The sequence below is a fragment of the Monopterus albus genome, unplaced genomic scaffold (genome assembly GCF_001952655.1).
Source record: "Monopterus albus unplaced genomic scaffold, M_albus_1.0 scaffold260.1, whole genome shotgun sequence".
Lineage (NCBI taxonomy): Eukaryota > Metazoa > Chordata > Actinopteri > Synbranchiformes > Synbranchidae > Monopterus > Monopterus albus.
In genome coordinates, this window is record NW_018128140.1 from 1527774 (window position 1) to 1540452 (window position 12679).

Sequence of the window (12679 nt, forward strand, 5' to 3'; positions counted from 1 at the left end):
ATGATTAGAGCAAGACAAACTTGTTTTAATGTTCATGAGACTCTTGTTCTAAGACCTGAAAAGCCTTTTTCATAAATATGATAGAAATATAGCCATTAACCATGTGACAAATCCCCTGAGGTTTAGGCTATCTGGTGACCTTTATGAGGGCCAAACCCCTAGGTTTGGAACCACTAGACTAAACTGTGGTCAGTATAACAAGAGGTCTGGACTCTCAGGTGAACATTTCCTGCCTTGTTGTGTTTTCCCTCCACAGCTGCGGCCGCTGGGTGAAAACCCACAGACACTGTCTGCTAACATGCTAACACGCAGCTGTCAAACCTGCTAAGGTACAGACACACCTGTTTTCATGTCAGTTACACACATTCACAATAAAACAAGTGATTATGAATATGCTGGAGAGTTTTTATATGAAATTATCTTATTTAACAGTGGTGCCAAGAAACCTAATGCATTTACTCCAATACTGTACTTGAGTACAAAAGTGACTTTACTTGAATATTTACAATTTATGATACTGAGGAATCTGTTATTCAAGATTCAACGTGTGACTCAAAAACTAAAAATAAAGTTGTAGAACTAAAGGCTGTTTGTCTGTTTTGAACCATAAAATTGATGTTCAGTCAATCTACTCTTAATTACTGAGACATTCTACACTGCCACGTTTCTGCCTGCATCATAAACAGGAAGTCTCCGAACATTTAGGAACTTCCTGTGCCACTGAGAGGACTCAGCGTAATCACATTCATATCTGTTCAAACTCAGATTAATGTAAGTTCATAATTTATATTCAAACTGCACATCTGATGAAGTTTTTCTACCAATTCAAACTCAAACATTTTCGTTGTGCTATGCATAATGACAATAGAGATTCTTGACTTGACTTGAAGGCCAGCAGGGATCAGTAATACACCCCGACCTCTGAATGACTGGCAGCCAGAGATGTATTGAGGCCACATTAATTTAGTTTTGTGGATTGTTTAAAAGTTCGTGCCCCTGACAAAATCAAAATATATTGTAATTAGAATGAAAAATGTCTAGCCCTCCCTGGTAGGCTTGTGGTTAAGGTAGCACTTTCGCCGCTGCAGCCCGGGTTCGAATCAGGGTCGCGTCGGGAAGGACATCCGGCGTAAAACACGTGCCAAAAGTCAACATGCGACTCCTCAGTGTGACGATTCGCTGTGGTGACCCCTAAACAGGAAAAGCCGAAAGTGACTTGCTTTCTAGAATAAAAACAAAACCTTATCCTAACCCCAAACCACCGGGAGGGGGCGCCACAGTAAACAAGTTTTAACAGAGGAGACGCATCTCTGAGAAACGCATAGCTTATCGAGACAACACCGGTATATTGAGGTATTTTAAAATAGCTGACTCCTTAGAGCAATTTATAATCATCTGAGTTTAACGTGAGAAGTGAGGGCACCGCCCATTAAAGCTACCCTGTGTAACAAATCTAACACACCACAGTATGTCGAAGGTGCAGCGTGAAAAAGGTAAAAACTTTAACTTTATTATTTTATTACTTAAACTATTTCTGACCTCGTGTGGCGCTTTGCTCGTGATACTTCATATTTTAAAAGTTACAAACGAATCGGGTGGAAGCAGCATGGAAGGGAAGGTAAATAAAACAAACACCATTTAAATTACTACTCAGTCGTGTGAAATTTATTATCACTGTATGAATTAGTTACGGCTTTAATGATATTACATTTCTGTTTAGTGTACGGTCGGCCCGTTATTTGTACAAAGCCCGTGAGTATAGCCTGTCGTGCCACATTTCAAATTGTGCTGAACTGACCAAATGCTATAAGTTGACGTTTATTTTAATATAGACTGCCTGGATATTTTGTGCACGCTGGATTTATCAGTGTTTTCTACTGACGCCAAAAGATACAAAAGTAGCCCCCCTCCCCGGTTTTGTGCAACTGTGCTGGTAGGTAAATTTGTCTTAAGCTGTCATATTTGTGTGACGTTATCGAACATCGTGAGGTTAGCCGTCCGCCATTAGCTAACTTTTAAACGTAGACGAACACAGTGTCAACTCTACTTTCTTGTTTTGTTTGGTTTTGTTACACAACTACTATTCAGTGAACGTATATAAAGAAGGTTTGTTTTTATTTGTAAAGCATTATTGTGAAATAAAATCTTTTGCAGTAGCTAGGTGGCTAATGGTTAACGCATACGTTTAAAGTTGACCGGATGTAGCGTCATTTGGTTTTGCGGTGGGTGGGGCCTGTGAGCTGAGGGGAACGTAAACAGCTAACATGCCCCGTCACCGCAGATTACACACCTGCACCTGGTGTCGGTAAGCGTCATCTGATCTGACAGAGTATTAGTTCTGGTGTGAACGCGGCGGTCAGCGCCGTATTTCGGGTAGCCTCGGTGTCTCTAGGGATCAACAGTTAACTTGGCTAAGTTAGCTCGGAGAGCTAAGTCGGGGCTGCTAGCTCAGGGAGTTGTGCTGGAGCAGAAAGCTGCTTAATGCCGAGCCGTCAGCACCATGGAGATCTCAGGGGTTCCGCCAGGCTTCTGCTGAGGTGGGTGTTGCTGTGAAGCACTACAGTCAGGATAGCGCTGTATAACAGTGTTATAACACGAGCACTGGCGAGTTCTCTCAATCACCGGCTTGTTGTCTGACTCAGCAGCATGATGGAGAACTTAAGCACTTGTTTGTCTGAGTATGACTGTCCTCAGTGACTGAACTCTGAGCTGCTAACAGAGACACACCGCTCCTTGTTACTCAGACATACTGGCAGACATTTTGACACTTATTTCCTGTTGTGAACTTGTGTCAGCAGATACACTTGAATCCACACTGCTCTCCATCCTGTGTCGGTATGGGGGAAGGTGCGGCAGCTGCATTCTGTAGCTCAGTCAGGCCTCTTGTACACATGGCAGCAGTATGTGTGGATCACTGAACAGGCCCCGTTTAATAGACTACAAAGTGACTACAGAGGGTCACAGAGATCAGGAAATCTGTCACTGCAGGTCAGTAAGATCTGACAGTTTCCATTTCAGTAAGAGAAGTTAGTGTGGTGTGTATTTTCAGGGCTTTTAGCCAAAAAAAGAGACTAGACAGCTGCAAACAACCCAGTGTGGTGATGGTCACGTTGTAGGATTTTGCTTCTCTTTTCTTTTTGCATCTGCCTTTTTTCGCTTCGTCTCTTTGCAGGTGATTCGATGGAGCCAACGGAAACTGTGATGGTCCATTTCCATTATTGTTTTGTAATCAAGGCATATAATTGATAATGGAAGCAGTCATTAGCTGCAGCTGTACATTCTGTGTGGTGTTAGCTTGAGATTTATTTGTCAAACAGCATCTTTAATAATGATCCATCCTGACTTCTTTATCTTCAGGTCCGGTGTCTGCTGACTGTTTACACAACAAACCGATATAATCCTCTGTCCCGGTTGGAGAGTGAAGATTTTACCTGACACGTCTTCAGGCAAGAAGTCGACCAGAACTGTTTCAGCCTTTACTTTTTATATCTATTTACTTCATGATGAGTGATTTGACCTGTGCTGGGAACGTCATGTAAACAGGAGCATTTGCTTTGGCGACCCTGATCAGGCGGCGGGCACACTGACAGAAACCTGGTCTCTGCTTACAAAGACCAGATCATCGGGGGTTGGAGCTTCAGCTGCTGCCTGTGAGTGTGAAGTCTGAACTTGTGACCACAGCGACCCTACCTGGCTCTGAGGCTGTGTTTCTGATGAGCACCTCTGTGTCTCGATTTATTTTTTTGCACTTGTTGTTTGTGTAAATAAGGAGCTGGTGTTTGTTGTGAAGCTGCCGAGCACTGTTTCTTCAGCATCAGTCAGCTGATGATGGCGGAGTCCAGCCTGGAGCCGGCGGCAGCATCAGACCTGCTGATCGACCAGACTCTCTGCACAGAAACTGTCTCCAAAGAACCAATGGTAACCGTGACGGCAGATGGGCTGGGTAGTACAATGGAGTCGGACGTCGGCACCCAGGTCTCGAGCAGCAACGAGGTCCGTCCTCTTCATGCTGTTGTCCTGAAGGAGAAAGAGGAGGAGGAGGACACACCCACGCCCCCGGAGTCTTCATCACTTTCATCTGAAAATGGGACGATAACCTGCATCACCACAGAAGAAGAATCGGTGTCAACTCTACTCAGACTGATCAAGACCGAAGGGGGGCAGGATGGAGGCCCAGGTAAGAGCTCAGACCTGGTCCAGAGAAAACCTTCCTGTCTGCGCCCTCTCCCTCCTTTTCCCTGACATGTCTCAGCTGTGGTAATGCCTATGCATACACTCAGTGGTCAGTTTATTAGGAACACCTGTCTCAGTGTAATCCAGCAGTGAATCCTCCTCCACGAAGGTGATCATCAGTTTGTGTTTCAGAGTGGTGTTGATTCAACTGTGTGATCGCCCTGTGAGCTGGAGTGGCTGACAGGTGTTTATTTTGTCCATCCCAGGCTAGGCTAAGTACCAGAAATGCCTCTCGGTAGAATACAGGTCAGCAGCAGCGCAGACTGCTAACCTGGCTATACATGTAGGTTGATAAGTCAGAGACGTGTGCTGGCACCTGTTTACTGAATCAGCCATGTTGCTCTGACATTGCTCTGTGACATTCTGATTAACATTCAGGACGTGGAGACTGTGGAGCAGAGGAACGGGCAGCCAGTCATGAGATGCCTTCAATCAGCCATTGTTGTTCTGTGATTGGCTACAGGCCAGTGTGAGCAAGGCCAGAGACAGAAACCGAGTAACAACTAGTGTTCAGATATTTGGGCACTGGCAGCAGCTGTGGCTGTTCATTGACTCTTCAAAGACAAGTTGTACTGTTACCATCTTCAGGATATCAGAGACTCCGTGGTCTCCAAACTGTCCCTGTTTCTGTGCTGCAGGTCTGGAACTGGACCTGGAGGAAAGCTCGTCTGTGGCGACTGGCAACGGATCAGAGGACCGGCAGGATTCCACAGACTCGGCATCCTTCTCCATCCCCAGTCTGGAGCTGTCAGATGGAGTCCTGGCCACAGGAAACTCCCTGGACGTGGAGGATGGCCTGTCCTCTTCCTACTCTGCTCTGGGTGTTGAGGGCTGCTCTCCATCCACTGAAATTCCTGGTCCCAAGGATGACGAGACACTGGAGGTAGCAGGTGAGACGTCCTGCCAGGTGTTAGTCTCATCTCCGGCTGTATGAGGTTTGAAGTCATGCCTCATCATATCTGCACCTCACGAAACACAATCTACGTAAAGGGCCTGTTTACTGTCTCCACTGCAGGACCCTCAGTGGAGCTGTGACAGTCTGTGGGTGGGATTAGTAGAGGGCTCGGTCCACAGTCAAATGGATAATGTGTTGTTTAGCATCCACATGTTCTGAAGGCTGGGAGTCCCTGAACGCATCACCAGCCTTAACTGCTTCATTTGGCAACTTTGAATCTTAAGTAGAAGTTTTTGTCGACACATTTATTTTGTAATTATTAGGGGTGTGATGATACGCTAAGCTCATGAGACCAGATGATATTTTAACACTATTTTTATGGAACAGTGTGACTACCAGGGGCCCCAAGAGTTTGTGTTTGTGTGTGTGTATTACTTCAGGAGTGAAAAAAGGGAGTGTTTTGAGGGATTGTTACATGTGTCTTTGAAGAGGTGCTTGAGTAAAAACGTGGCCTCCTGCCTTTGCTGTACTCAAAAACAAAGAAGCAAAAATGAAGAGACATTTCAGGGCACAAGAGGCTTTAGAAATGGCAATGAAGCCTTTATCTGCCAGTGAGCTGCAGGACTCACCTGAAGAAGATGTGGGAGGGTAGCCTGACACACTTTCAGAGGAAGGGTCAGAAGCACTAACACACTCTGTCTCGCACACACACCCACCCACATACACACACACACAAAAAAAGTCTTGGGGCCCCCTGGTAGTCACAGTGTTCCATAATATGACAAGGCAAAAACATAAGAATTTCATGCATCAGTCTACAATGTGAAAAAGGTTGAATCTGGTGAAATACAAAAAAATGTCAAATACCACTACTTTTCTTCAAAATGAAGTGCTACCATTACAGAATGCTTGGTTTTATACTGTAATGGCAGTGAGATTAAAACATGTGGTTTCATTGGAAGTCAATGGGGCATTTTGGGCAGCAAGGTGTCAGGAGGGAGCATCTGGCACTACATAAAAAAAATACTAATGCAATCAAATCAATTTTGTTGCCAATCTTGGGCATATCCAAGACTCTAATAACCACCGAAATCCCATCCTTCTACTATTATATAGAAAATAATTCTTTTTTTTTTTGCGAATTGAGATACATATTTCATAATTCAAATGAATGACTGACTGGCATTTAAAGGGTTAAAAAAATCCTGATAATGATTGAATGTTTGGGAGTTTTGAGCAAGTCTGATGTTGTTGAGATTTATAAAAAAAAGCAAAAAAAAAAAAAAAAAAAGATGTATGATGATTTAATAACAATTTTTGTGCGTGTACATTTTTGGCCACAAGGGCGTTAGGATGGTAGTACATTCGAGAAGGGTGGAAGGGTTAAATGGTGAAATATATATGACTGAAAAGCAGTCTTTTGACTGAAAGTCCCACAAACCTTGAGTCAAAGTTTGTTACTCTATGGTGTACTCTGGTCCTGAAGACAAAGCAGAGGTATCTATGATGTGAATGGAGTCTTGTTCATTTATACGAGCCTCTGCCCAGCTTGCTCCCACTGTTTGTGTCCGACTGTCGCTGTCCTCCTGTCCACAGGGGGCGCTGTGGCTGGAGCAGCTGTGCTCCTCCTACAGCCTCCACCTCCTTAGCTGCTGGCGCTTCGGAGCCTGGTCCATCCATGCCCGCGTATTACCTGGTGAAGTGGATCACCTGGAAGGAGAAGAAGACTCCCATCATCACTCAGAGTGAGAATGGACCCTGCCCCCTGCTGGCCATCATGAACACACTCTTCCTGCGCTGGAAGGTACGACACACACACACATACACACACACATACACACACACACCTGGATGGCCGATCTTTAAAACATGGTGTGGTAGTATCTGGGGTGTAACGGTTCACAGAAGTCGTGGTTTGGTTCATTTTCTGAACTGTAAGGGTAAAACAAAAGTCACAAAGTTGCTAAATGAGTAGAATTAAAAAGCAAAGCACTGTTGCAGACTCATGTGTGTGCGCTCCAGCAGCCAGGAAAAGACTGTTTCAGTGATGGAGGGGGCAGCATTTGTACTTCGCTCATCTTTTCCTCGCAGCAGTGATATTCATGTTCACGTGGTGCTGTTTCATAGGAGTTATCAGGTTTGACCTGTTGCTGCTGAGCAAACGTATGGAGTGGTGAACCGGAGCGCAGTGAGCAGTAAACAGTAAACAGCGAGACGCCTTCTCTACTTGTCTGTATTTCACCGGGAAGGTGATGCGTTCCCAAACAGGAGACCTTTGTGTTGAGGAGGGGCTTCTCGTCTCTACTGGCTGTAGCGCTCCAGTCTGCCACTTAACATTATTAATTAGTTGTTTATTAATAATATGTTTGTGCCACTTAAAATGTTCTGTTCGCAGACCAAGCCTACCATTACCTATTAAAGATTGCATTTGGTACACATCTGCAGGTACGAGCACACGTACATTCACACCTGTAGTGGTATCATTGTCCAAAATCCCACATCTTGTACCATTAACCTTCGCACAGCATCGGGACCTAGAGAAGCATCAAAAGGACGTTCTTCACTTCCTGGTCCAACACGTGCGAGGCAGCTGTTGGGTCCTGAAGAATGAAAACGTGGGTGGAGTCACCTAACAAGGTTGGGGCCAGTTACAGAGGGTTGACCAGATAACGTCCTCCAGCAGGAAACATCCTGTGATAGTCAGCACGCTTTTTATTTGGGTATCGGTTGTATACACTGAGACTTGTTGATCACTGTGATCTGAGGTTGAAGAGAGAAACTGATCAGGATAAAGGTCATTAGCTCCAGCCTTACATCAGTGCTGCTGAAATGCCTGTGCTGTTTAATGACAGCGGCCAGTTAACAATCCTGGACTGGAGCTGATGCCTTGTCAGATGTTATTTTAGTCACTGCAGCGATAGATGCTGTTAAACATGACAGAGTAAATTCAGTGTTCTTTGTTTCTTGCACTTGGTGACGATGACTTGGCACTCTGGGCTTATTTCTGGTTTCGCCTCCTGCCAGTGAAAACTCCAGCCAAGACGAAAACTCACCCAGCAGCATAAGTTGTAGGTTGTCTCAGGTTAGCGTACAGCGGGTGGTTTAGCACTGCTGCCAGCTCTGAACAGTCCACCCTGACAAACGTCAACACTGGCTGAACTAGGACTTGATTCCTCACCAGGAGACTCGTCCTCATGTTTGCTGTGTGGTGAGGTCGCTGTAGTAACTGTGTCTCTGTGTGTTCAGGCCAGACTTCCTGCTCAGACCGAGGTCGTCACCGCCGAGGATCTGATGGCTCATCTGGGTAAGATGACTGTGCTCCCGGCCAATCAGCTGCTCAGTCTGAGGGGAGTAAAGGTGACGGGGGAGTAAAGGTGATAGGGTGGACGGCTCTATGATGAGACCACACCGATTTATGCACAGAAACTTCACAAATTCAGACACCCCACCTGCAGCATGTTTGGTTCTGCTGCAGATCTAACTGTCCATGGATAAAACTGCTATTTTTGATCATCAGTTACTTGTCATTTCCTGGTTCTAGTTTAGTTTTTTGGCAAATGAAACACGACACATCTGTATTTTTAGGCCTACATTTACAAAACAAGACTACCATAAAATCCGGACTATTGAGCGCACCTGACTATAAGGCTCGCCCACTAAATTTAAGAAAAAAATAAAATTTGTACCCATATAGGCCGCACTTGTCTATAAGCCGCAGGTGTCCATGTTGTAACATGAGATATTTACACAAAGATGTTGCACAGCTTTTGTCATCTTTTTGGATTGAGTCAGTTCTTCACGCTGCCTTCTCCAACATCTCACCATCCATTCATTGATGCCAAGCTTACGTGCAGCAGCTCTATTTCCTTCTTCGACAGCCAGATCAATCGCCTTTAACTTGAAAGCTGCATCATATGCATTTCTTTGTGCGTTTTCCATGATGAGGGTGTGTGCATGAAGCGCAAAATGACTGATCTGAAGAATTTAGTGTGAGTGCATTTGATTTAATTTGAACAGTTTCATTGGTCCACTGTGAACTGTTCGGTAATTTCATTGGTCTGATGTGACGAGGCTGAATGTATTGGCAGCATGAAGCTCGTTAGCCCGTAAAAATCCATAAATTAGCTGCATTGTTGTTTATGCCGCCGGGTTCAAAGCTTGTGAAAAAAATAGCGGCTTATAGTCCGGATTTTACAGTAATCAAAACTTGCATCGCTAACAAGGACCGACTAGGTTCTGCAGTGTTTGACCAATGGTGCAGATGTTTTACCGAGAAAAGGTCAAACTCTGGTTTTTAACAGTCGACACTGGATCATCAAAAATCAGAGGATTTTTTTTTTTTTATCCCTCTCTCCTCAGCTTTACAAGAACAGTAATGACAAAACACAGTGAAGTGCTGATGCTGACGTACGTGTGTGTCTCTTGTCTAGGTGAGTGTGTGTTGTCGGTCACACCCAGAGAGAAAGCTGACGGGATGGAGCTCAACTTCCAACAGGTAGGAACACAGGCGTACACAGCCACTGAGCTGGAGCGCTGCTTGGTTCTCTGAAGGTTTAGTGGTCCTGTTGTCACTGGGCTGGATGGTTTCATCTGGGGTGTACTTTGTCAAAAGTTGTGTATTATCGTTGTTGGCAAAACGTACACTTCCACCCTGTCTGTGCCTCTGTGGACTTTGTTCAGTAAGATACCAGGGATGAGACTTTGAACATCCTGAGCTGAGATTATTTTGTCTAGCGTGAACACTGACAAACTGTGTGTGTGTGTGTGTGTGTGTGTGTGTGTGTGTTTTCAGAACATGAGTGACGCCATGGCTGTCCTTCCCAAGCTGTCCACAGGTCTGGACGTTAATGTGCGTTTCACAGGAGTGACCGATTTTGAGTACACACCAGAGTGCATCGTGTTCGACCTGTTGGATATCCCGCTGTACCACGGCTGGCTGATCGACCCACAGGTACACCCCTGCCTGTGGAAATGCATGTTAGAGGATGCTGCCGCCATTATTCTTCTTGTCAACAAGTCTGCAGACCCGGGCCGACAGCGTGTGAGCTCCCAGTACACAATGGGGGTTCCAAGCCTTTAGAGTTGACATTTTTGTTAAGAAAGTCGAGATGGTGTTGATTAGCCATTGATGATGACAATAAAAAAAGATTGTGTGCTCTACTTGAACAAGTTCTCAGTGTCGCTGCACTCCCAATCCACCAGTTGGCAGTAGCAAGCAAACTGCTGCTTGGTGCACCAGACGAAGGGCAGAAGGACGAACTACACTGGGACAAGCCAGACAAAGCTGGCAGTTGTGAAGAGGGTTAACATCCAATCTGAAAGATTCACCTGTGTGTGTACGCAGAGTCCAGAGACGGAAAAAGAAACTGAGCTACAACCAGCTGGTAGAGAAAATCATCGACTACAAACACTCCGTTGACAGCAGCCAAGTCAGCGAAGGTAACACACACACACACACACACACGCACACACACCCTGACATGCACTACTACAGTCATGGTACAGAGAAAGTACAGCCTCCTTCAGTTCTATTTTTCTTCATCAGGAGCTAAAAACAGTTTGTCCTCAGCAGCCTCTATAAATAAACAAACAAAACCTCAGGTGACAACAGAAACAATAGATTCCAGTATGTGGTCAAACCAACTTTCAGGAACCTAAAACTAAAGAAAACAAACTAAGGCCAGCTCAGATTTTACTAAAAGACTAAACTCAGAACCTCAGGAGCCAAAGCGAACACAGGTGTGCGTGCCTGCTAATCTGTCTTCGTCACGTGTGTGTCAGGTCTGGTGGCGGAGCAGTTCCTGGAGTCGACCGCCACCCAGCTGTCGTATCACGGCCTCTGTGAACTCAACACAACGGCCAAAGAGGGCGAGATTTCGGTGTTCTTCAGAAACAACCACTTCAGTACCATGATCAAACACAAGGTGGACACACACACACACACACACACACACACGCACATTCCTTTACCCTGTCCCGACCTAAACCTGATTCTAACACCACCCTAATACATGATCCTTTACCCTAAAACCAGGACAGCGTGTCCTCACAGTGATTGGACCCAGACACTTCTCCGTGGTGATGGCACTGGTCTCAAACATGCTCCCACTGTGACTGCACTGGTCTCAGACACGTCCCCACAGACACCTATGTACACAGTGACAGGGTCTGTCGAGGTGCTTGACTGGTTTGATCTCCACTAGGCCAATTTCTGTTGGTGCCCATTCAGACCTCAAAGGGTTCAGGTTGAGGCCTCGTGCTCTGTTCTGTACATACAGCATGGTTTCCTGTCTGTCTGTCCTGAGGAGGGATCCTTCTCCTCCTCTTCTTGAGGTTTCTTGCCTTTTTCTTCTGTGTAAGAAAAACAACCTGCCTGCTATTAAAGGCTCCTCTGCCCCTGCAGGGCCACCTGTACCTGCTGGTGACAGACCAGGGCTTCCTGCAGGAGGAGGGCTTGGTCTGGGAATCTCTTCACAACGTCGAGGGTGACGGAAACTTCTGTGACTCCGACTTCAGACTGTGTCATCCTCCCCAGAGAGCTCCGCCTGCCTCCACCCTACCCCCCACCATCCAGGAGCAGCAGAGACAGATTGACCAGGTGAGACAGACAGGCTGACCAGGTGAGACAGACAGAGCAGAGTGTCAGCTGACTGAGTCACTGACTGGTCTTGTTGTTGGTATCAGGACTACCTGGTGGCGGTGTCCCTGCAGCAACAGCAGCAGGGAGAGGCCCCGGGGCCCATCAGTGACCTGGAGCTGGCCCGACAGCTGCAGCAGGAGGAATACCAGCAGCAGCAGCAGCAGCAGCAGGGATCAGTGCAGACACCACCACAGGTAACAGGCAGAGACCCAGTGTATCTCCTCTGAGCCAGACGAGGCCAGCGGATGTGGCTCCCTGGGTTGTAGTTGATGGCTGGTGGACGATGGTGGCGGCCTATTGCACAGACCTCAGGACTCATCATGTTCTGTGTGTTGTTGTTGTTGTTTCCAGGTGAGAGGTCAGGGGTCACAGCAGGCCAGGAGAAGAGACAAGGACTCAGACTGTGCCCTCCTATAGATTCTTCTTCATTGTCGTCATCATCATGTGTAACAGCACCAGACTCCCCGAGTAGAGCCTGCCTGCAGCGTGGACATCACACTGTCAGCTCGATGCCCGACCCCAGTGCTTTGTCCAGCAGGTGACAATCCGGGATTCCAGGCTTTGGAAATGGATTGTGGTAGAAGAGACAGGTCCTGCCAGAGAGAGACGTTTCACATGGGTGGACATTTATGGAGAAGCTTCTGATCAGGCCCAACTGGAAAGAACATATCGTAACCCAGCAGTTTGGGAGGAAACTCGACAGAACGCACACACCCCACAGCCCAGGGCCTATCAGCAGCCGCTTCTACTGACCCCAGTGGAAAATGTTTCATCCTGGTACTAAATGGTTGTCTCCAACAAAAACCAGGAACAGTTGTAACCTTTGATCTCCTGGATTTAACGCTATGTTGAATAAAACGGTTTGCTGACCGGTTTCTTAAAACCTTCTCATGCCTCTGCGCGTTGTTAGC

The 12679-nt window shown here is 46.3% G+C and overlaps 2 protein-coding genes across 9 annotated transcripts; both read left to right on the top strand.

The window, feature by feature from the left end:
• Positions 1-677: 677 nt before the first annotated feature.
• On the top strand, positions 678-6813 carry LOC109972556 (uncharacterized). Of its 8 annotated transcripts, none has more exons than XM_020621511.1 (5): positions 678-771; positions 3358-3650; positions 3770-4177; positions 4872-5123; positions 6725-6813. In XM_020621511.1, exons 3-5 carry the CDS (start codon positions 3826-3828, stop codon positions 6775-6777), a joined length of 657 nt encoding a protein of 218 aa, XP_020477167.1. In that variant the 5' UTR covers positions 678-771; positions 3358-3650; positions 3770-3825; the 3' UTR covers positions 6778-6813. The 8 variants fall into 8 exon arrangements, with proteins under 8 accessions (XP_020477167.1, XP_020477162.1, XP_020477168.1 ...); XM_020621506.1 differs by lacking the exon at positions 678-771 and adding an exon at positions 1254-1493; XM_020621512.1 differs by lacking the exon at positions 678-771 and adding an exon at positions 1559-1618.
• mindy1 (MINDY lysine 48 deubiquitinase 1) lies at positions 6786-12430 on the top strand. The gene is made up of 10 exons (XM_020621526.1): positions 6786-6932; positions 8375-8432; positions 9559-9623; positions 9921-10079; positions 10407-10421; positions 10480-10567; positions 10910-11052; positions 11532-11726; positions 11813-11962; positions 12120-12430. The coding sequence occupies exons 1-10, from the start codon at positions 6807-6809 to the stop codon at positions 12183-12185; spliced, it is 1065 nt and encodes a 354-aa protein (XP_020477182.1). The 5' UTR covers positions 6786-6806; the 3' UTR covers positions 12186-12430.
• Positions 12431-12679: the final 249 nt, after the last annotated feature.